General features: G+C 29.1%; 1 protein-coding gene across 2 annotated transcripts in view; it reads left to right on the forward strand.

Annotated features, from left to right (window-relative positions):
* LOC136989046 (DNA (cytosine-5)-methyltransferase 3A-like) overlaps window positions 1-21914 on the forward strand; it is a 112046-nt gene that overhangs the window by 72376 nt on the left and 17756 nt on the right. For both annotated transcript variants that reach the window (XM_067287125.1, XM_067287126.1), the window contains 4 exons: window positions 5203-5257; window positions 6262-6469; window positions 11393-11538; window positions 17424-17514. In XM_067287125.1, coding sequence (XP_067143226.1) covers window positions 5203-5257; window positions 6262-6469; window positions 11393-11538; window positions 17424-17514 — 500 coding nt within the window. The remainder of the gene's footprint in view (window positions 1-5202; window positions 5258-6261; window positions 6470-11392; window positions 11539-17423; window positions 17515-21914) is intronic.

Raw genomic sequence — 21914 nt, forward strand, 5'->3', positions numbered from 1 at the left:
AGTGTGAATGTTTGCAATAATCGCAAGGCAGTGCCACCAGATGCAAGAAAATAAAATTTGATGTTCTTTCAAAAAATTACGAATAGGACATAATTTCGTATACGCTATAGTGTCATTATCCAGATAATGATTGCTGATCTAAACGAAATTCATAGGCCATTTATAGTTTGGGGGTTGTCTTATAGGACAGATATATGCTTAAACTATAAAACTTTGACGAAAATTTATACCTCGTCTTATCTGAAGTCTTATCTGCCGAGATATATGGTAATTTAAATCTTTTAATCCATCAATGTTTTATATATTTGTATAGGTGTTAAATGATCTTAAATTTTAAGTATTTGTAATTTTATTTTTGATATTTAATTTTGAATTTTTTTTATTTTAATGTTTAATATTTAGAAAAAGTTGCATATTTTTAAGTCATAACTATATTAAAGATTAATTTGATTAAAATTCATTAAAAAAGCCTTTGTAAATTATAAAATGAAAAAGTGATGAAGCTGAAAAATCTAAATAACTTTTGTTATTAAGCAAAAAATTAAACTCTGCTACAGAATTTTGATTTTGGATTGTTTAGATTACATTTGTATTAAAAATGCGATAGTAATTTAAATAAGCCAAAAATTTATATATAAAAAGTATTTCTAGGTTATCTGTTAATTTCAAGTTCTTAGAAAATATGTATAACTAAATTTTTAATAATTAGTTTTTAATTTAGAGCTGAAACAAAGAAAAAATAAAGTAAAATAGAACAATACAATTATTTAATAGAAATTGTTATTCTTGTTTTTGAAGATTGTTTTTGCAATTTATAAAAAAAGTTATTTTTTAATAATAAAATAGACAAATAAAACTCTACAAATAGATTACACAGGTATGCAATGGAAAAACTAATTGACTTTTTTTATGTGATCCTTATATGCTTTTTTATGCTGAATTAAAAAATGTTACTAGTTTTTCTCTGACTTTTTCTACAAAACTATTTTTATTGGCTAAATTTCTATTGCTTTCTTTGCATATTTCATCCCGCTATTAGTGACATGTTTCACTAGTCATAATTTATTTAATTATGTTGTTAAATGCATTGGGTTCAGAAGCAATGGCCACCTAGAAAACAATTACAACCTGGTATAAAGAATATTGTGAGGAGCAGCCTGGTGAACCGAACGAAAGGTCTGCCGCCACCCCTGCATATTAACTGAAACGGATTAATGAAACATGTCACTAATAGCTTTTCAAAAAGGCTTTACCAAAGGATGAAAACTGCTTTTTGTATTTAAGCAAAAAGTTTCCACCCTTGTCTGAAGCAAAACTATAAGAAGTTATATTTGCAGGACCTGATATAAGGAAATTAATATCAGACACAGAACTTCTTTCTGCAATGAATGACAAAGAACAGGATGCCTGGATTGCATTTAACTCCTTGGGACTCCGGCGAATTAAATACTTTTTAATTTTAATGTAGTTAAACATAAAAACGAAAAAAAAAATTATAGAAATGTGTTAATTTTGAAGAAAAAGCTTCAAAGTATAATTTCCTTTGTCTCGCCTTAGCGCGAAACTTGACACCGATGTGTCATTGTTTACACAGCTGGATGACCTTGAGAACAGCTGGTGTCGTCTTTCGCGGGACATTCTCATGAAACTCTCGGGAGGAGAAGGGTAAAAAGTAGGGTGAATACTAGATGGCGGTATATTTCTAAATATTTTTTTAAAATTACGATTTTAATTGAAATTTCCGACCCCCCGACTTAATTAAACGTATATATAATAAAATCTATTAATTAAAAAAATTAAAAAACTATTGGATGCTGTTTTTGACATCAGAAAATAGCTTTAAATAACTTTACCGAAGTAAAATCGACGCACTAGAACTTTAGAAAGATGAATAAAGTTTTATAAAAAAATCCCATAAAAAAACCATTAAGCGTTAATTGCGTGTCATTAAAGGTTAATTAAACTCGCAATAAAATTTTTTCGCGCGGGTAAAAATTTTTCAAAAAATTTGGAGACTTAGAAAACATCCGAAAAATCAAAAAAAAAAAAAAATTTTTTTAGGGGTCCTAAAGGACCCCATTTTTTGTAACGCTATACAACTTGCCCGAGATATCTCGGGCTAAGGGCTGAACGCGTTAAGGCAATAGTTTCAAAGTTTCTAAGAAACAATAAAGATTCCAATTATAAAGAAATAGTAGAGAACTTGTTAATTAAGTATCATGAACTAGGTTGCAATATGAGTCTCATGGTACACTTTCTAAACTTGCACTTGGATTACTTTTCTGAAAATCTAGGGACTGTAAGTGAAGAACAAGATGAAAGATTCCATCAGGACATTAAGGAGATGGAAAGAAGATATTAGGGAAGATGGGATGTCAGTATGATGGTGAATTACTGTTGGATGGACATTTCAGATGCAGAACATAAAAGAAGGTCCACAAAATGCAGTTTTAGGACAAAAAAAATCGGAACTGATCAGCACCAAAGCTAATTAGTGGCTTATGTTGTATTTTTGTACCCATATATGTTAATAATAAACTGAAATTGGTCATTTTTTTCACGTTAAAATAAATTAAAACTCTATTATACGTATGTATATAATACGCTTTTATGAATTTTTGACAAAACTTTGGTCTTTGTATCAAAACATTATGTGATGGAAACATTTGAGAGATCATTTTTAGTTGAATCCATAGTTGTTAGTAAAAATCACATCTCAAAGTCCAAACAGTTTTTTTTTGTTGAAGTTTGCAGACCTGTGTTATTTTTATCTTGAAAATATTATTAAAATGATAAATTGTTTTACTGAAACTTGCTTTATTAATAAGTTTTTTCTCTTATGGCAGCCAAGTTCATTGTCAGAAGATAGCTTAATAGTTGTCAACTAAGATTGTGCAACAAACCAGGTGCTACATAAACAATCTAAAAATGTGAAAATTATTTAATATCTTCCATTCACCCAAGCCCACTAGTGACCAAGCAGTTCCTTTCCCTGAACAATAGTAATTTGGTCATGAGTTAGCGCTTTGTCAGGACAAACTGGCCACATGAAGTTTTCTGTGTTTTCTCCACATCTTTAATGCCTAAATAAGGGCCAGTTACCCTTAAAAAGACTTCCCAGAAGGCATCCTCCTAGGCAGATTGCCCAAGTGTTCTGTTGCCTTAACTAACACACCATTCACTCACAAATGCAACATTTCTTATTCACTGTTGGAGAACAGCATTTTCACATCAGCAAAAGACTGATATAAGCTAAAAAAAATCAACTGATACAAATTACCCATTTTTTCACATGTTAGTAAATCCTAAAAAGCTGATTTACTTGTGCATCTTCTGACAATGGGATTGATTGCCCAAAAGTACATGAGAAAAACTTGTTAATAAAGTGAACTTCAGTAAAGCAGTTTATTGTTTTTGTTATATTTTAATGAACCTGGAGTTATTTTCATATAAATTATTTTTGTCTTGTTTTCATATTATTACAAATAAATATAAATGTTAATTGTTTAACTCTAAAATATTGTTTTTCATTTTTTTGGTAACTGGTAGGATTACTTCATACCATGTCAGATTTTTGGATATGACCAGATATTACAATACTTTCTCTTTTCAATTCTCAGTAGAAGATTGTGTTTGAATTTATAATGATCTTTCTCATATATACATCTCTTTTGTAACATTTCTAGATTAGTATTCTAAACACTTTGTTATATTAATAATTGTTGATGTGCAAGTATTAACTGAGGTAATTCACTAAGAAACTGGTTTAAGTTTTCCATGTTTGCACAATACACAGTGATTTAAAGCAAAAAGTTAAAAGCACTTCAAATGTTTTCCACCAGATGACTACTCTTATTAATGAAAACAATGTACAAATATATATGTGAAACTGACACTGAAGAACATTATGTTAAAGTATTTTCTTGCATAATTAAATAATTTAATTATGCCATATCTGAAACAGATATAATTGTAAGGATGTATGGTTTTTGTTGTTGCCGCCTGATACTGAGTTTTCCGGGAAACCGAACCCAAGAAGGGTTTGTGGGTATAAATCACATTTGTGAATGCCAATGGATTTAGACTTGAGACACCTTTACAAATTCCCGTTTATTGTTACAAAAAGTTGTCGCTTACATATTTAATTTTTATTCTTCTACTCCTGTTGATTGTCCCACAAAGATGTCCTTGGGCTTCAGGTCAACAGTCTGTAAGTCCTGTACAATGTTTGGATGGCACTGGGACCAGGATGGTGATGTTGACAAGATGGGCAAAGGGGTCACTTAATCCTTTTATTCTCAGACACTTCGTTCTTGCATATGCTTACTGTGGATGGCTCCCGGGTTTCCAAATTATGAAGTCCAGGATTGAAGTGAATCTGTGAAGTTGACTGGAAGTTGTGGGGCTAGTGAAATGTGGTTAAGGATGAGTGGTTGGAGAAGCACAGTTAAGGAAGAACAGTTGGAGAAGTGCACTACATCCTTGAGATGTAGGTTTATACAGAATTTATCCATGGACTAAACAGTTTAATTGGTCTCAAATCCTTTTCTTTCTTCCCCAATTAATTCTCTTTTTGTCTTCAGGTACAACTAGACTCCATCGGAGCACAGGAAAGGTTGAGCAAAGATGTTAACCTGATACGACATCTCGATCTTGGATGATGGGATGTTTAAACGAACCTTGGAACTTTTGCTCATATTTCTATAAGTTTGGTTTTCTCTAGTCAAAAATTTTATTAGACATCTCATGATATTTTTTTTATTGATTAAAATATTTTATAGCACTTTATGAGTTTGCCATAATTTTGTCATATTCACGAGTGTCGAAGCCAAAGTTTGTCTTTCTGGTCTGACACATGAACTCAGATCATCCAAGACTTACATCTGTAGTTTTTTTATCTTTGCATTGTTTTTATCTTATGAAATTCCTTTTAAACAAAATTCAGTGCATGGTTTGGATCTCATTTGGAACCTCACATAGTTCTAACCTAAATAAAAAATTTCTACTTATAAATTTTTAATCTTTATTTTATTTTAGAATTTTATTTATTTTCTCACTTAGAGATTAAATAACATTTAAACTTACAATAATTGTAATAGTCTGTGAAAATGAATTTGCAAATATCTGTTTTAATTAAAATTAATTTTTAATGCATATAAAATATTTATTTAAATAGAATATTTTTATGTAAAATTTTTATAGATGCTATTGCACAGGATGTATTGAAGTCCTCGTTTCACCTGGTGCACATATAAAAGTAAGATTTTAACATCTTTAAAACATTTCATATATAAATATATTTTATTATCAGCCAGAAAATTAAATAAATTTAAATTCTCAAGTTATGAAATATGCCAGTTGTTAATCAATATAGAATTCTGTCACTAGAATACAATTTATCAATAAAAATAAAATTAAAATGATTAAAAATAAAATTTTAATAAAAATTTTTATAGAATTATTTCTGAAAAGGATAATTAGCAGGAGAAAATATTAATAATAACATTTCTTTCTAACTACAATGTAAATTAAACAAATTTTCAAAAACTAACTTTAGATTTTATCATATTTTGTTTTTGGCATATACAATCAATAAGATTACTTCTATCATATTAATTTGAATTTTTTAGAATATTAGTTCAAAAACAAGATCTCATTTTAAACTTTGTTTATCATTTTTAAAATATTTTTAAATATGAAAAGACATGTTCTCTCTAATATAAAAAGAAAAATTTTTCTTATCACATGCTTAAATTTATTTGAAAAATTATTTTTTACTAATGACTGAATTATCCATTGAAATGCAGAATAACTTAATTATTAAGATATTTTGGTTTTGCATTAAATTTAAATAATAATGGTACTAAGAAGGTTTTATACCCACAGAAAAAATTCTTATTTGTAATTTTTAATTTATTCTCAAAGCTATATTATATTGAATTTTTTTTTTATTCTCATAATTTATGGTTTATTCATGAATAAATAGCTTATCTATATAATGATTGTTATTATAATTGTTTATAATTTGCTTTTAAAATCGCTGCTACAAGTATGAAAGAATTAGCAATAAAAATTTAGTCATTAATTTTAAATAGCAAGGATAGTTTAATAACTTTTAGGTACAGAATTATAAACTCAGTTCTATTTTACAGCTAATAAGATTGTTTTTATATATCAAAATTCTATGTTATGTTAATATGTTGTTTATAATTTGATTATGAAAAACTTACATTTAGTAATGTTAAAAATTATACATTGTAGGTTCGAGAAACTAATCCATGGCTCTGTTATATGTGTTCAGAATATGATTCTGAACAAAATGGACTAATTAGAAAAAAGGATAATTGGCAACAAAACATAATGTTTTTATTTCGACACAACCAAAGTGTAAATTTACCACCAAATATGGATGATTACAAAGAAAAAAAAGCTATTCGAGTTCTTTCTCTATTTGATGGAATTGGAACAGGTAAATCTTCAGAAATAAAAAATTAAAAGTATTTATTTTTCAATGTCTCGAAATCACGTAATATAGTAAACTCCTGCTAACTTGGACTTCACACAACTCAGACAGATTTATTTGAAGACTTGTGCTGTAATTTTAAATTACTTTACAATATAAAAATTATAATTAATGAGTATTTTTGATAACTGGAAGACTATATGATACCATGTATTATATTACTGTAGTCAGTAAGTTATCAAAGACTGTATATTGCTGTATACTGCACTGTCATGAAACTTTTTGAGGTAATTTCCTGTAATAGTAAATTCAGCAGTATAATCTACTAGAGCTCAGATAAACTTCTGTATACAGCTGATGTAATAAAATACTGTACTGTAACCTATATCCACATTCTTGTTTTCCATGCCAATTGGAGAAAACGTCCTGCTACCTCAGACTTTTGTAAACTTGGACATTCACATTCAATATAGTTCTATATACTATTCCTATATTCACATTCAACTCTACTAGTCTGAGTTAGTGGGGGTTTACTGTAATATATAATATAGTAGTTTAAAATTTTATTTTGTCTGATAACCTGAGAGTTAAAACTTACCACCCACAAACAGGGATGACTTAGAGTTGAACAGTATCTTCAAACTGAGATTATTTCACAAACTGAGCACAAAAATGTTTATTCAACACATTAACTCACTGAAGAAAAGGTATACAACATATGTATCCACATAGTTAACAAGACATATAATATGGTTCTTCAAAGAAACTCACTTAATTTTGTGGTAGGAGAAGAGCCAGGATAGGTCTTGTTAAAAACAAAAGAGATTAATTCTCTTCTCTTATAATTCTGCTGATCATCTGGCTTTCATGTCTTTGGATAACTAATTCCATATTCCCTTTCTACTTCTAGAATTTTTTCTCCAAACCAAAATAATTTTCTTAATCAAACACATTCCCATTCTCCATTTCCAACCAATTCCAAAACCAATCTTCAAATCAAACACATCTCTCATTCCACATTCAAACACATCTGCTTTTTAAAAAAGAGTGGAGTTTTTTTATACATGATCACAATAGATGCCAGAAGTTAAAACAAATACTTTCAATTAAACAAAACTATTTATTTTTAATTTTTTATACAGGATTGCAATAGGTGGTAAGCAAAAGTTCCACTTTTCATTTTCCCGCATTTGTTTTTGTGAACAAGTACTTTCAATCCTTTTAAAGAAACATCTTCAAGTTCATTGAATATTATAAAATTATAAAATCCTTTTTGATGGTAAATATTCCATTTAATTTATTAATTATAGATAGAGTTACTTTAGTATATTCCTCAATTTTATTTATTTATTTTTTTAATTAAATATTTTTTTACCAAAAGACTATTACTCACTAGAATAATAATCTTGCATAGGTTATGTTGTCCTTTATTTCTCAATAACATTTATGATAAGTGAATATGTGGAAGCAACTTAAAAAGAAAATACAAAATACCATATAAAATGTTAATTACAATATCAAATTAAAAACTTTATAATATACAGTATTGTGGTAAAAAGCAAGCAGTCAATATGATTTTCTCAGCTGTTACAGAACAAAGGAAAAGTAATTGGTCAAATTTTGATTCACCCAGATTTTTGCATTTCTCGATGTTTTAAGGTCCCAATTCCAAAAAGGGAACAAAATTTTGCATTTGTTTGTGAGTGTCTTGGCCTGTATTTTGCTTTATATGTGAGGACTTCATAAATAAAAAATTTTGAAATTTGGAGGAATAGTTCTATATATCAGGCATTGATTATACGAAGGCTGTTTCTTTTTCAACCTCCAATAGTCCATAAAACAAAGACAAATGTAAATAACAAAATGAATTTATTACCGAAAGTTAGATACAAACATGGTTACTTTTCAACGTAATCATCGTGAAGATTGAGGCATTTGTCTATCTGTGGACGAGCTTTGAAATCCTCTCTTCATAGAATGTTGCTGCCAATGACTTGAGATGGGCCCTAATGTTGTTTTGAAGATAATCATTAGTTTTAAATTTCTGCCCTCCTAGCCACGTTTTCAGTTCAGAAAAGAGGTGGAAATTGCTCAGTGCTAAATCAGGGCTATACGCTGGATGTTTAAAGATGGTGAAGACTTTCACCCAGCTTGGAACTTTTTAATGTGTGAAGATTTCCACCTCTGCAAGTCACTATGACCTTCAACAATTTAAATGTTACTTGGGTCTGTTTCATGCCTGAAAAACACAGAAAAATCATTTTCTGACTCTTCTAAGAAACATATCAGCCTTCCCATCATTTATTTCCAGCTGAATTCATTTTACATTACCCCATGATATTCAGGAAGGTCTTGGAAAGTCAGGAAATAAGATTTTTAGCAGAAAAAATCAGGGAATCTGCAAATACTACAGATCTGTAACTCTTGCTTCTTTTTAATCTGATATGTCTTTAATTAAATTCAGTTCGGTATAGGGGGTATATGAAAACTGGAGCAATCAAAAGAATGACAAATTTTGTCATGCTTATATCTCTTAAACTATAAATGATAATCTAACAATTAAAATTTTGTTGGATAGAGGGTTTATGTTCATATTTAAATTGGTGGGTAGTGGGGTGTGCAGTTGTGAGGGGGGTTTGCGGTTGCATGTAAACACTGAAAATGTCACCGCTGCAGTGTTTGGGCAGTGTATAACATTGGACCACAAAGTGATACAATGTTGAAATTGGTGATTTGTACAGAATGATAGGACCTACAATGTTATTTAGCAATAATAACCAATAAAATAGAATTTGTAAACTTATAAGCCAATGTGTATGTGAATTGAAGAAAATTTTCATAATATCGAAGAAATTGCAAAGGAAATATGAACAGAAATGTAAGGAACATATATCATTGGAAAGAAAAATTTAAAAGGAATCAGAAAGCCTGAAATGACTAATGTCCAACAATGCAGTTTGTATAGAAAACATAAGAAAACCAAGTATCAACTCTGATGTGAATACTTTGAGTATGCTGCCGCCTGAACTGATAGATATTGACTCGTGATAACTACCAAGACTTTATTTGTTTACATCTTATCCTTCCTCTAATAACACAAAGACAGATTCATGCCTTAAACGATTGCAATTGTATCCTATACACAACCTCCCAATTTTTTTGACCTGCACATCACTTAACCCTTTGCAGTCAGTTGATGCCATGGGGAAGGAATTGCAATAGAGTTAAAGTTGGGTTGTCAAAAATACCATCAACAAGGAACCGCTTCATTGCCAAAACTTTGCTGCTCCCGTTGTAAATTTCAAGGAGGGATGGAAAGAAATATAATGACCTTGAATGAGTCTGTGCTGGACCAAAAATAGCATGCAATAAACAATCTCTTCCTCTCATGGAGTGTGCAATTTATTCTGTTTAAATTAGTTTGAATTTCCTGCCTCCTCTCTTTAAGAAAATTTGATTTTATGATGCAGCACGAGGTCTTTTTCTTATTTAAATAAAATTCATGAATTAATTTTTAAAAAATCATGAAATTTTCTTTATGACATAGCTAATTATGTAATTGATTTTATGCAAAGTTTTTTGTTTTTTGTAACTGAATAAAGTGTTTTTAATAAAAAACATTTATATAATTGTGTAGGAAATGGACTTAAATAGACTTGACCAAATATTACAGAATGGAAAGGGGAAATGCAGAGACCTTAATAGGTCAGAGAATAATATCATAGTTGGTCATGGAATCACAGATGGAATTACTTGTATGGACCCTGGATATTGCAAAATTTTAAGGGTTCTCTTCTATAAGGTCATTGTTCTGTAAACAAAACAATATCTCATAAACTAAATAACATATAGTGTTGAAATTTTGCACATGTAGGGAAGACATACAGGATTTTTCAGAATTGTCAAATTTAAGGAATGGCAATTACATGTAAAAAATTAGCAAAAAATTGTCATCTTACACATGTATGTGTTAAAAGAAATTTGTGCATTCAACACTTTTATTATTTCAAATATGTTTCTTCATTCACTTGATGGTTATTGGACTTGTGTGTTGTCTGCTAATCAAATCAATACCTTGGTTGAAGTTGTCTTATTTTCAATGAGTTGCTAGAGTATTTTTCATTTATCTAATTCTATTGGCATATATTTATTATTTTTCATTTCATCAATTTATTTGTTTATACAAATAAGCTAACAATACAGGGCAGTTTTTTTTAAATTTCAGTTCATAGCTAAAAAATTATTACAGTTTTGCTTAACTGTATCAGCGGCTCAATTTTTTGTAACAGACTGTATCTTAGATCAGAGATGGGCAACCTTTTTCTATCTAAGGGCCGCATTTTAAAACTTTTGAACTGACATGGGCCGCATACAAGAGAAAAGAAAAAAAAATGCCAGTAAATCACAATTATTTATTCATGTACAATTATAAATTAGCATATGTATACTTAACTTAGCTTCTGGAACTGATGTAAACGTAATATATCGGAAATATTTTGTTAAATATTTGTCACTGCTAGTTTTAAATTAGTTTTGATGTGTCTGTTACCCGGTTTCTTGTTTTAATTTTTATTAAATTCATCGCAGAAAAACTATTCACATAAGTTGTAGAAAATAATGTTTGAATTTTTGCTGCATACTTCCTTAAGCCAGGAAATTAATATATTTATTCATATTTTATGTGACGTGGGCCGAAAAAAAAAATTAATGTGGGTCGCCAGTTGCCCATCCCTGTCTTACATCATTCATTTGAAAAACAGAGTTATTTCATTATTTGTAGAGATTTTACAATAGAATCTCGAAGTTTAATATTTAAATAAATATAACTTGATAGAATAATGATTCAGAAAAATATATTTAGATTAATTTAATTATTTTAAAATAATTTAATAAAATATATACAAATAAAAGTATTTTATTTATTTCTAGGTAAACTGGTTTTGGAGCAGTTGGGAATTGAAGTTGAAACATATTATGCTAGCGAAATAGATCAAGATGCTATTAATATCTCTCTTGTGCAACATAAAGGAAATATCATACATTTGGGTGATATCGAGGACATTACTGATGCTGAAGTATTTATTCCTTTCTTTTTGTTTTAACCAAATAAAAAGATTATTAATTTATAATTAATTATTACTCTGCATATTAAAGTTTTGTTTAATAAATATCAGGTCAGTCCATAAGTTCGTGCGTATTTTTCGTAACGACGGTCGATTTTTTTTCAATTTTTCATTTAAACGCTCTAATTGCTCACAATACATTTGAGCTGTAATTGCTTGATTAGGTTCTAACAGCTCAAAGTGAATTACACCCGACATATCCCACCAAACAGACAAAAGAATTTTTTTTGGATGCGACCCACCTTTTGCAGTCTGTTTTGGCTGCTTGTCGCCATCCATCCATTGTTTTTTTCTCGTCACATTATTATAGAGGATCCATTTTTCGTCTCCGGTAACCAGCCTACCAAGAAAAGGTTCTAAAGCAATACGGGATAAAAGAGACGTGCAAATGTTTACACGTTGTTGTCGGTTAGCTATTGACAGTTCGTGCGGTGTCCATTTTCCTAGCTTTGAAACTTTTCCGATTTGTCGTAGGTGTCTATGAACAGTTCCGTGGGATGAATTTAAACGTTCCGCAATTTCGTCAACTGTTAACGATGGTTCCGCTTCGACTAGTGCAGAGAGAGCATCGTCGTCAAAGTCAATGGATCTTCCAGTACGAGCCTTATCCTCCACACTAAAATCATTGTTTCTAAATCTTTCAAACTACTTCTGCGCAGTCCTTGCACTAATTACGATTTGATTATGTACAGTATTTATTTTTTTGGCTGCATTTGTAGCATTCTCACCACTTAAAAGTAAAAAGTATAAAACATGTCTTTTGTATTCGTCCGTTACTTTCATTTTAATGAAAATAAACAACTGAAATGTTCACAATTCTGAACAGTATTATATGAATGAGATCCAATTTAACACTTCGGTGTAAAAATTATCACATTAGACTGACATTTTTAACAGCAAAACAAAATTTTTCTCGAGGTCATAAAAATGCACACGGACTTATGGACTGACCTGATAGATAAATATGATTTTTATAATTGGCAGTAATTTCTTTCTAAAGTTTTTCAATATATACTGATGTCAGAAATTTTTCTTGCAGGATTATAATTATTATATTTTTGACTAGTATGAATTACAAATATGAATAGGAGGTTAAAATTAAAATAACTTTGTAATAATAACTAAATCAGATGTTTCAGAGTCAATGCCTATCAGAAGTATCATATCATATAATTTCTTTATACTAGTAGCACTTTATATTTTACGTGAAATAAATTAAAAAACATTATATAACAATACTTATTTGGCCAGTATTATCAGTTATAAAATAAGATGGACACATACCACATATAGTAATTCAAAGTGAAGTAAAATCTCAGTTTTTTGAATGACATTCAAGCTTTATTATAAATAATGTTCATTTAATGTTTTTGATATTCTAAAATATCATCTTCAGAAACAAGATAATCAGACTAGAATATGTGAAATGGATGCCTTTAAAATTTGGAAATATGTACAAAATTTTTGAAAGTAAATATTTTTACAATAAATACACCTAATTCTGTTTTTACACAAACTTTTTTAAATGATTTAGATTTAACACGATTTTTTTTAAAATTTGTCAAGTACAATCCTAATGAGGAATGAGCTTTAAAGTTTTAACATGATTGAAATTGTTAATGTTGTCTTCTAGAGAATTATATAAAGGCCTAACCAAAATACAAACCCAGCCACTAATAACTGAATTCATTCATAAAACCACTGTAACATCAGCACTACAGGACATTATTGCTAACGTTGTTCAAGAGTTCACAGAAAGAACTTCACCTGTGGACAAAGAACACGATAACCAAAGCATTTTTAGTGATAGCAAGATATTTCAATCATTTGCAAATGTATGCATTCATTGTCAGAAAGTGACAGCAAATAAAATCTTATGTATAACGCACATTACATATTCTGCCCAATTTTTATGTTCATTAATTCTTTATATTTTTATGTTTTTCAAGTGAAATTTATGTTTCTATAATTCATTTTTATTTATGTGCAATGTATATGAAATAAAATTTGATGACACGAAAAAAAAAAAAAGATTCTAACAAGATTTTTTGTTTGGTTTATTTCATTACTTTCATTGCTTTCTTAGGCCCATAACAATCTTCTAATTTTCCATATATATAATGTACTTTTTACATGATTTTATTTTTACATGTAATTTCTGGGAACCAATCTATTGTATAAAAAACAGAAATGTTCATTGAAAATATGTGAATTTACAGAAGGACTATTATAAACTATGTAATATAAAACTTTTGAAAATAGTTTTATATTATCCCACAACAATTTGTATATTTTGTTACTACTACTTCTGTAAGCTCAAGACAATGGATACATACTATTATGAAATGATATAAAACTTTTAAAAACAATCCCTAACCCAAAACTTCTGTTTATTTGGAAGACTGTGTTACTAATAAAAAAACTAAAGATGATAAATTCTCCTATGTTAGCACTACAGGATCACTGAAGGACACATTTTACATATGGTATAGTAGACATTGTCTATTACAGGAGTTCTCAAAGTTTGCAGGTTAAAAAATTACATCACTATATTTAAACTATGAATAAAAGTAAATTTGATGATATAAACCTGTTAATTACAGTAATTTACCTTGTTTTATTAATTTGGTCACATGAAATGTCAGCTTGATATTTTTTGAAAAATTTTCGAAAAATTGGGACTATATAAGAAAGCACATCCTTATTTCATCTTCAACACATTGGATTCTTTCTCTTTTAGTTTTCATTTTTTTTCTTTGGATTTAATGTTAGCAATAGACAAAAAACTGCAGAAGAAGAAAACTTGTATAACTTGTATAAGAAAACATAGGTATAATGTAGAAAACTGCATCAAAATGAACAAAGTTTTTTTTAACTATTTGAAGGATATTCTTCTTTAACTGAAATTCAAAACTCTTCAATAGACATACATATCTTTATGTTTTATTTTTAGTTTGCAATCACTAAATTTAGAAGCCAGTTCTTCTTCACATAACTTCAAACCAACATTGGATACAATGTTTATAAATGGGTTTTGGACCCAGTCATAATTTTCTGTTTAATAATGGGAAGTAGAGGCTTAACTTTTTTCTGGAGTTATTAAATGCTCAGCAACAATGAGATTCATTATTATTAAGTTATTTCTTAATATGGCTTTTATATAACAAAGAAAATATTTAAAAATTATCATTGTTAGTTTTATTTTTCAAATGTCACCTTATTTGTCACCTTAATTGTCACCTTATTTTGAAGTCAATCAGTATACAAGGTTAGAATATTTTCATTTTGATTTTGCTTACTTATATTTACACATCTCAACAACCTTAACTTAATATGTCAGTTAAATATTCTATCTTGGACATCCAAAATTCACAATGAAGATACTCACAAAGCATTCATGTTTTATTCTCAAAAAATTCAATAATAATGTTTTAGAGTACATGTATATGACAAAGCATTTCAGTATTCCTCAGAAATTCTTACTAATCAGGTGGACTAAAAAATATTGTTCAGTTTTTCCTCTAACAATAACATATCAGTTAGAACTGATAAATAAATTGATAACTTACTAAAGTATGTACATAGGAAAGAAAAAGAAAGTTTAATTTTCTTTTGATTTATGTGTCTCCTTGTCTTGATGTAATATTTCTGATAGGCTATCTTAAAGCCATAATATATATTACTAAAACTAACACTGAAGTTTAGTTTTATTAAAAATCATGTTTGTTCATATTTAGAGATAGAAACAATAAAACTGGAATAAATGTAAAAATGTGTAGAAGTGTAGTTTATACAGGATCTTTCAAAAAAGGGCTAACATTTTAAATTATTGTAATTATGTCAATTATTACCTGAGAAGTTTGCAATGTACTGTACATCAATCAATAGAGTAAGTGTTCAAGTTTCACCCATCATCTGCATTCAAACATCTTTTTTGTCTACTGTCTCTAGGAAGTGCAGTAAATTAAAGGGATGATTCTACAACACACAAGACATTTTGTGTTCTGCAGTCCACAAACTTGGGGTCAGTCATCATTGTGCAACAAGATTGTTTGCATACATTGCAGATTACTTTGAAATTGTCAGAAGCTTAAATTTATCCACCCTGACTGATTCCAACTTTGTAACCTGCAGAACACAAAATGCTTTTTTTGTTGTGGAGTCATCAGTTTTGTTTATGGCACTTCCTAGAGTAGCAGACCAAAAGACAATTTATATGGTAGATGAAATTCAAACAGTTACTCTATTTAGTAATTTAAAATGGTAGGATTCTTTTTGGAAGACACTGTATAAGTGAAAAGTTTTTAGATGGTCAGTGTCTTAAAGGTTACTTTTCCTGCTATTGTGAATCTTTCATATACAGGTAGAGATCATTTGTCAAAAATCAGGTTTTTATGAAATCCTGTTGATAGAAAATGCACTAAGAAAATATACAGGATGTTCCATCAAAATCACATAAACTCTGCAAAGCAAGAATCCTCACTTGGAGTACATATTTCTATGACTCATAGTTTTCAAGAGAAATGAAAAAGAAAAAATATGACGTTACATCTGGTGCATGAAAAATAAGCTTTAAGCATATGACATTATGCTTACATAGGAAAATATTCAAAATGATCACCGTGCATATCAAGGCATGCATACATACACCGTATAATGGCTGACTGCACAATGATGGATCATGTGCAGTCAGCCATTCTATGGTGTGCGCATGCATGCCTAGATATGTGTGGTGGTCATTTTGAGCATTTTCCTATGTAAGAATAATGCCATATGCAATTACCAATGTTCATGTTTCTAATAAAGCTTATTTTTTACACACCAGATGTGAATTCATGCTTTTGCATTTTTCTTGAAAACTATGGATCATAGAGGTATGGTTCTTGGGTTATTTTTTTTATGTACTCCAAGTGAGGATTCTCACTCTGCAGAGTTTATGCAGTCTTGATGAAACTTATTCATTTCTTTAGTGTTCTACTATACAGGGTGCTGTGTAGTAGAACACTAAAGAAATGTCTCTCTGAGATAAAAGCATTTTTTATTACCTTATTAATAAACAAATAAAAAATTGCACAAGGATGATTACAAAACAAAATTAAATCATTATATATCAATATATAAGCTTTTCTCCTATACATCTAAATAATTTTTGCTTTGTTTACACAATTTATAACATTATGTGAGAAGCAGTATTTATTAATCTCCAGAAAATGTTGGAAATCAACAAATTTTGCAAATTTATCTACTTAAGAATAGATGAAGATATCACATATTGATATAATGTTTAGTTCCATTAATATGTTATTAATTATGCTTTCTTTCTAATTTTTATTAATATGTTTAAATACTGTTCAAATTTATATTATTTTTATCTGAAACTTTTAACATAAAAGCAAAACTAATTGTATTTATGTTTTTCTTTATTATTAAAAACCAGGGATGGATCTAGGAAGTGTGATGGGTGCATACACACTCCCTAAAATCCTAAAATTCTAAGTAGAAAAGAGTTTTTCCCATAGTAGAACTACAATACAAAAGATATTGATATTTACATGAAGCACACCCCTAAATGAAATTTCTGGATTCGACCCTGAAAACATATTTTGTTCGTCTGAAAATTTTCTCTCATGTTGTTTGTGAATTTTTATTCCATTTAAAAAAAATACTGTTTAGACTGAAAACATATAATATCCTCTTTGCACTGTATAGTATGATGTTCTAAATAATATTTTAAATGAAACTTTATAATGTACAAAATTAAAATGTAAAAAATAAGTAATGAATTAATTTTTTGGTTTATACATTCCAGATTATTTTTAATTGTTTTTATTTTACAGATTGGAATGTTATGTCCTATTGATTTAGTTATTGGTGGTTCTCCATGTAATGACTTAGCACTTGTAAATCCTCTTAGAAAAGGACTATATGGTTAGTGTAAGCTTTAAATTTAATACAGTTGTAATTAATATTAAATTAAAATATTATACAAAACATATCAAAATCATTACATGAAGTATTTTTATTGATATTATGCTAATTTATAATATTTAAATAATTGAACATGAATTAAATATCATATTACTATCAGATGAGCCAGATGTTGCTCAGGCAAATAACAACAAAGATTAGGATTATTAGATTATTTTGTACTTCTAATCCTTCTATTATATTATATTATAGTATTTGATTTATATAACTACAAAAGTTATCTTACATAAGGTTTATCACACCAAATGACCAATCTAACACATTTTAAAACTTCTTATAACCTTTGTAGTTATATAAATCAAATACTACAATATAACAAACATAAAACAAAAAACATATAAAGAGTTTGGCTATTTCGGTCTACCATTGTCAAGTTTATCACGATACTTGGATGGTACAAAATGTAAGATTTCATTGGTCAAGTAGACACCAATTGAATACATATCTTCAATTTTCATATTATGATATCATATTTTTCAACAGAGAATACATCCATACCTGATACCATATTAAATAAAAAAATAAATACTGTTTTCAAGAACCAAACAAACTATTTTTAATCAGAAACATTTTCATTCTTTTATAACATTTTCAGCAGAAACTCTTTTAAATTGCAATGGAATGAATACATTTTGAGAATACCGTTACATTTAAACATTAAATTAAATAAATTTAAAAATTAAAAATTTATAAAGTCCTATAACATAAATAAATAAATAAATTAATTAATTAAATAGCACACCTAAAAATTAAATAATGAAAATATTGTCTGAAATAATGGCATAACACAAAGATGTAAGCTGCTTACTACCCCCCTTTTTTTAACTTTGAACAACTTTTCCCTCATCTTATCTTTAATTACTTTTCTAGTTAAATCCAATATCACTTTTTGCACAAAAGAGTTGCAAGTTTGAGAGTTTAAAATGTCAACCCATCTACAGTCTAAAATCATGTAACTCTATATACACATATATACGTAGGCTGTTTTTTTCAACCTCTGATGCTCCATAAAAAAAGACAAGTGTAAATAACAAAATGAATTTATTACCAAAAGTTAGCTACAAACCTGGTTACTTTTTGACATAATCACCGTGAAGATTGAGGCATTTGTCATACTTGTGAACATGCTTTTCCATCCCCTCTTCATAGAATGTTGCCATCAATGACTCGAGATGGGCCCTAATGTTGTTCTGAAGATTGTCATTAGTCTCAAACCTCTGCCCTCCTAGCCACTTTTTCTGTTCAGGAAAGAGGTGGAAGTTGCTTGGTGCTAAATCAGGGTTATATGCTGGGTGTTTAAAGGTGGTGGAAGACTTCCACCTTTCAGACTTCCACCCAGCTTGGAACTTTTTAATGTTTGAAGATTTCCACCTCTTTCCTGAACAGAAAAAGTGGCTAGGAGGGCAGAGGTTTGAGACTAATGACAATCTTCAGAACAACATTAGGGCCCATCTCGAGTCATTGATGGCAACATTCTATGAAGAGGGGATGGAAAAGCATGTTCACAAGTATGACAAATGCCTCAATCTTCACGGTGATTATGTCAAAAAGTAACCAGGTTTGTAGCTAACTTTTGGTAATAAATTCATTTTGTTATTTACACTTGTCTTTGTTTTATGGACCATCAGAGGTTGGAAAAAAACTGTCCTCGTATTTTATATAATTGTAAAGTTTAAATATATATATATATAAATGAAATTGAATATTTGCAAAATTAGAATATATTTTTTAATTTACAAAATAGAAAAATTATAATATGAAAAATATAATATAATATTAAAATAATATGAAAAATTTTAATATAATATTAAAATAATAAAAAATAGTTAATGTTAAAATAAAATGGAATACTAAAAGTGTTAAACAAAGATATTAAAAAAAAGTAATAAAAGTAAATTTTATCTCATTACTAAAAGCATTGATTATGTGATGAAAATATTTAATTAAAAAATGATAGGAAAAACAAATATCTAAAGTGAAGATTTAATAAAAGTTTTAAAATTTAGTAATTAGTTTGTTAATTAATAAATTTTAAAATTTTAATTAAACCTTCAATTATAAAATGCTGTAATTTTGTTGAATACAGCAAAACTTTGATTTAACAGACTAATTCAGGCAAGTTTGTTAAAGCTGAAAGTCCATTATATATTAAAGTAGGTTTTCCAAATATGTATCTTAAAAAATTGACAAATTACTTTGTTTATCCATTTTTCTTATGTAGATACATTTGTATAATTAAAATTAAGTATGTATGAGAAGTTTTACTTCACAGAAAAGTTTTTCATATGTATTATTGCTTATGTACTATTGTAGTTTTGAGACTATAACAAACAAGTATATGATTTCAATTGAAATAAATAAACAAACATTTTTTGGAAAATACACTTTAATTGTATTTAACTAAACAAATAAATAATGTTGTTAAAAAGGAAACAAAATTTAAATTTGACAAAAACACAGAAAATTTTCTATTTATTCAGCTTTGGATGATGACGTATCAAGACACTCTTATAAAGTAAAGAAAGGTGAGCCCTGAATTTGTAAAACGATAATCTCTTAATTTAATTATATATAAAATGCATTTTAAACATATGACATAGGATCCATCAAATTCAAAGTCCATTGTGTGGACTTTGAATTTGATGGATCCTATGTCATATGTTAATTGTCCATAAAATGGAGGTCTTTAAAATCAAGGTTTTACTGTAATAACAAAAAATCTACCTTTTTGGAGCACACTTACATTGAATAACAGTTTTTCTACATTTTACTTTTGAGCAAATAAGTTTATCTTTGGAGATACATAAGAGCTTGATAATTAAGTCAGCTAAATCTCTTTATATAAGATATATATAAGATGAGATGTCATAAATTGACATCTCATCTTTAAGTATCTAAATTCCTAACAAACAAATATTTGTGACGTCATCACAATGCTGGGCTGCAATTTTTATAGATTACATAAATTTTTAATTTATGTAATCTATAAATTATCTATAAATTTTAATTTATGTAATCTAAAATATATGCTTTGTTTCTCAAATTAGTAGTGGCTTGCCCATGTACATTTTACTTTACCTGTTAGCAATAGAGTCATGCCAGTCATCTGTCTAACTCCTTTCAGGAAAAATTTTTGAATTAAAATAATGTGTGAGAACCGAGGGGGTTAAGCAGCAAGCTTGACCCTACTTATCAGCTTCTTTGTCAGGTTGGTCATAGGAGGGCGATTAGAGTAGTGTGGAGGGTTGGTGAGGTGGTGATAAGGTGTCGGCTGTACCCGAGGATGACAGCATTGAACATAAAACTAATTTAATAAACAGATAAACATATACACAGAAAGTACAAAAATGGAAGATACAGCTCTAATTACAATTATTCTATAGTACGACTATAAGATACCAATACACATAAACTCTCACTAAAACACCGGATTGTAAATAATTCTTCACCCAAAAACCTAATAACCGGTGCCAGTCCACTTAAATTATATGGCAAACGTTTTCGGACACTTCACTGCGCCCTTCCTCAAGCCTTTTCTTGAAGGGAGGAAGGGCGCAGTGAAGTGTCCGAAAACGTTTGCCATATAATTTAAGTGGACTGGCACCGGTTATTAGGTTTTTGGGTGAAGAATTATATAAGATACCAAATTAACAGTAATCCTTGTATCAGCATGACAATTCTATTTGACGTGTGACCATTTGTACATTGACATTCAGTAATACTAGTCTAACTTATAAACTATTCAGACTAGAGAGAGAGAGCGAGCGAAAGTTTATAATCTACGTATAATATACCTCTTAGACTGTTGTATAGGATATTATCTTTACGCTCCAGGATTGGTAATCAGGAGGGGTGGCTCGTAGAACTGTCTTCAGGCTGGATGTGACTGTTATGGCTTATAGTGGGACGGGTTCTATGTTGGCTGTGATGTTGCCGTCAATGTCCGTTGTGGCGTATGGTGGGCCATCGAAGAATTGGCGGAAATTATGGTGGCTTCGGGTCCTGTGTCTGCTGTGATGCCGTCATTGATGTCAGCCGGAGTCCACTGTATAGTATGACGGCCAGGGTATCTGGTTGATTCTCTCTCTCTCTCTCATTTGTTAATACATTAATATTGTAAAATGCATTCCATTTTCTGTAGACCTGAGGAAGATTTCGTCTAGATCGAAAATGTTTGTCTTTAAAGCATTTGTTTATCATTAAACAGTACTAGAAACAGAAAAAGACTCTACATTGAAAGAGGTTTGTTATTAGATAAAACATCTGCTGAAGATGGACAAAATGTCCAAAACAAAAGTTTTTATATAGGTGGAAATAAAAGTATTCTTTTGAACCAAGAG

This window comes from Centruroides vittatus, unplaced genomic scaffold, assembly GCF_030686945.1.
Source record: "Centruroides vittatus isolate TY-2023 unplaced genomic scaffold, ASM3068694v2 scaffold_435, whole genome shotgun sequence".
Taxonomy (NCBI): Eukaryota; Metazoa; Arthropoda; class Arachnida; order Scorpiones; family Buthidae; genus Centruroides; species Centruroides vittatus.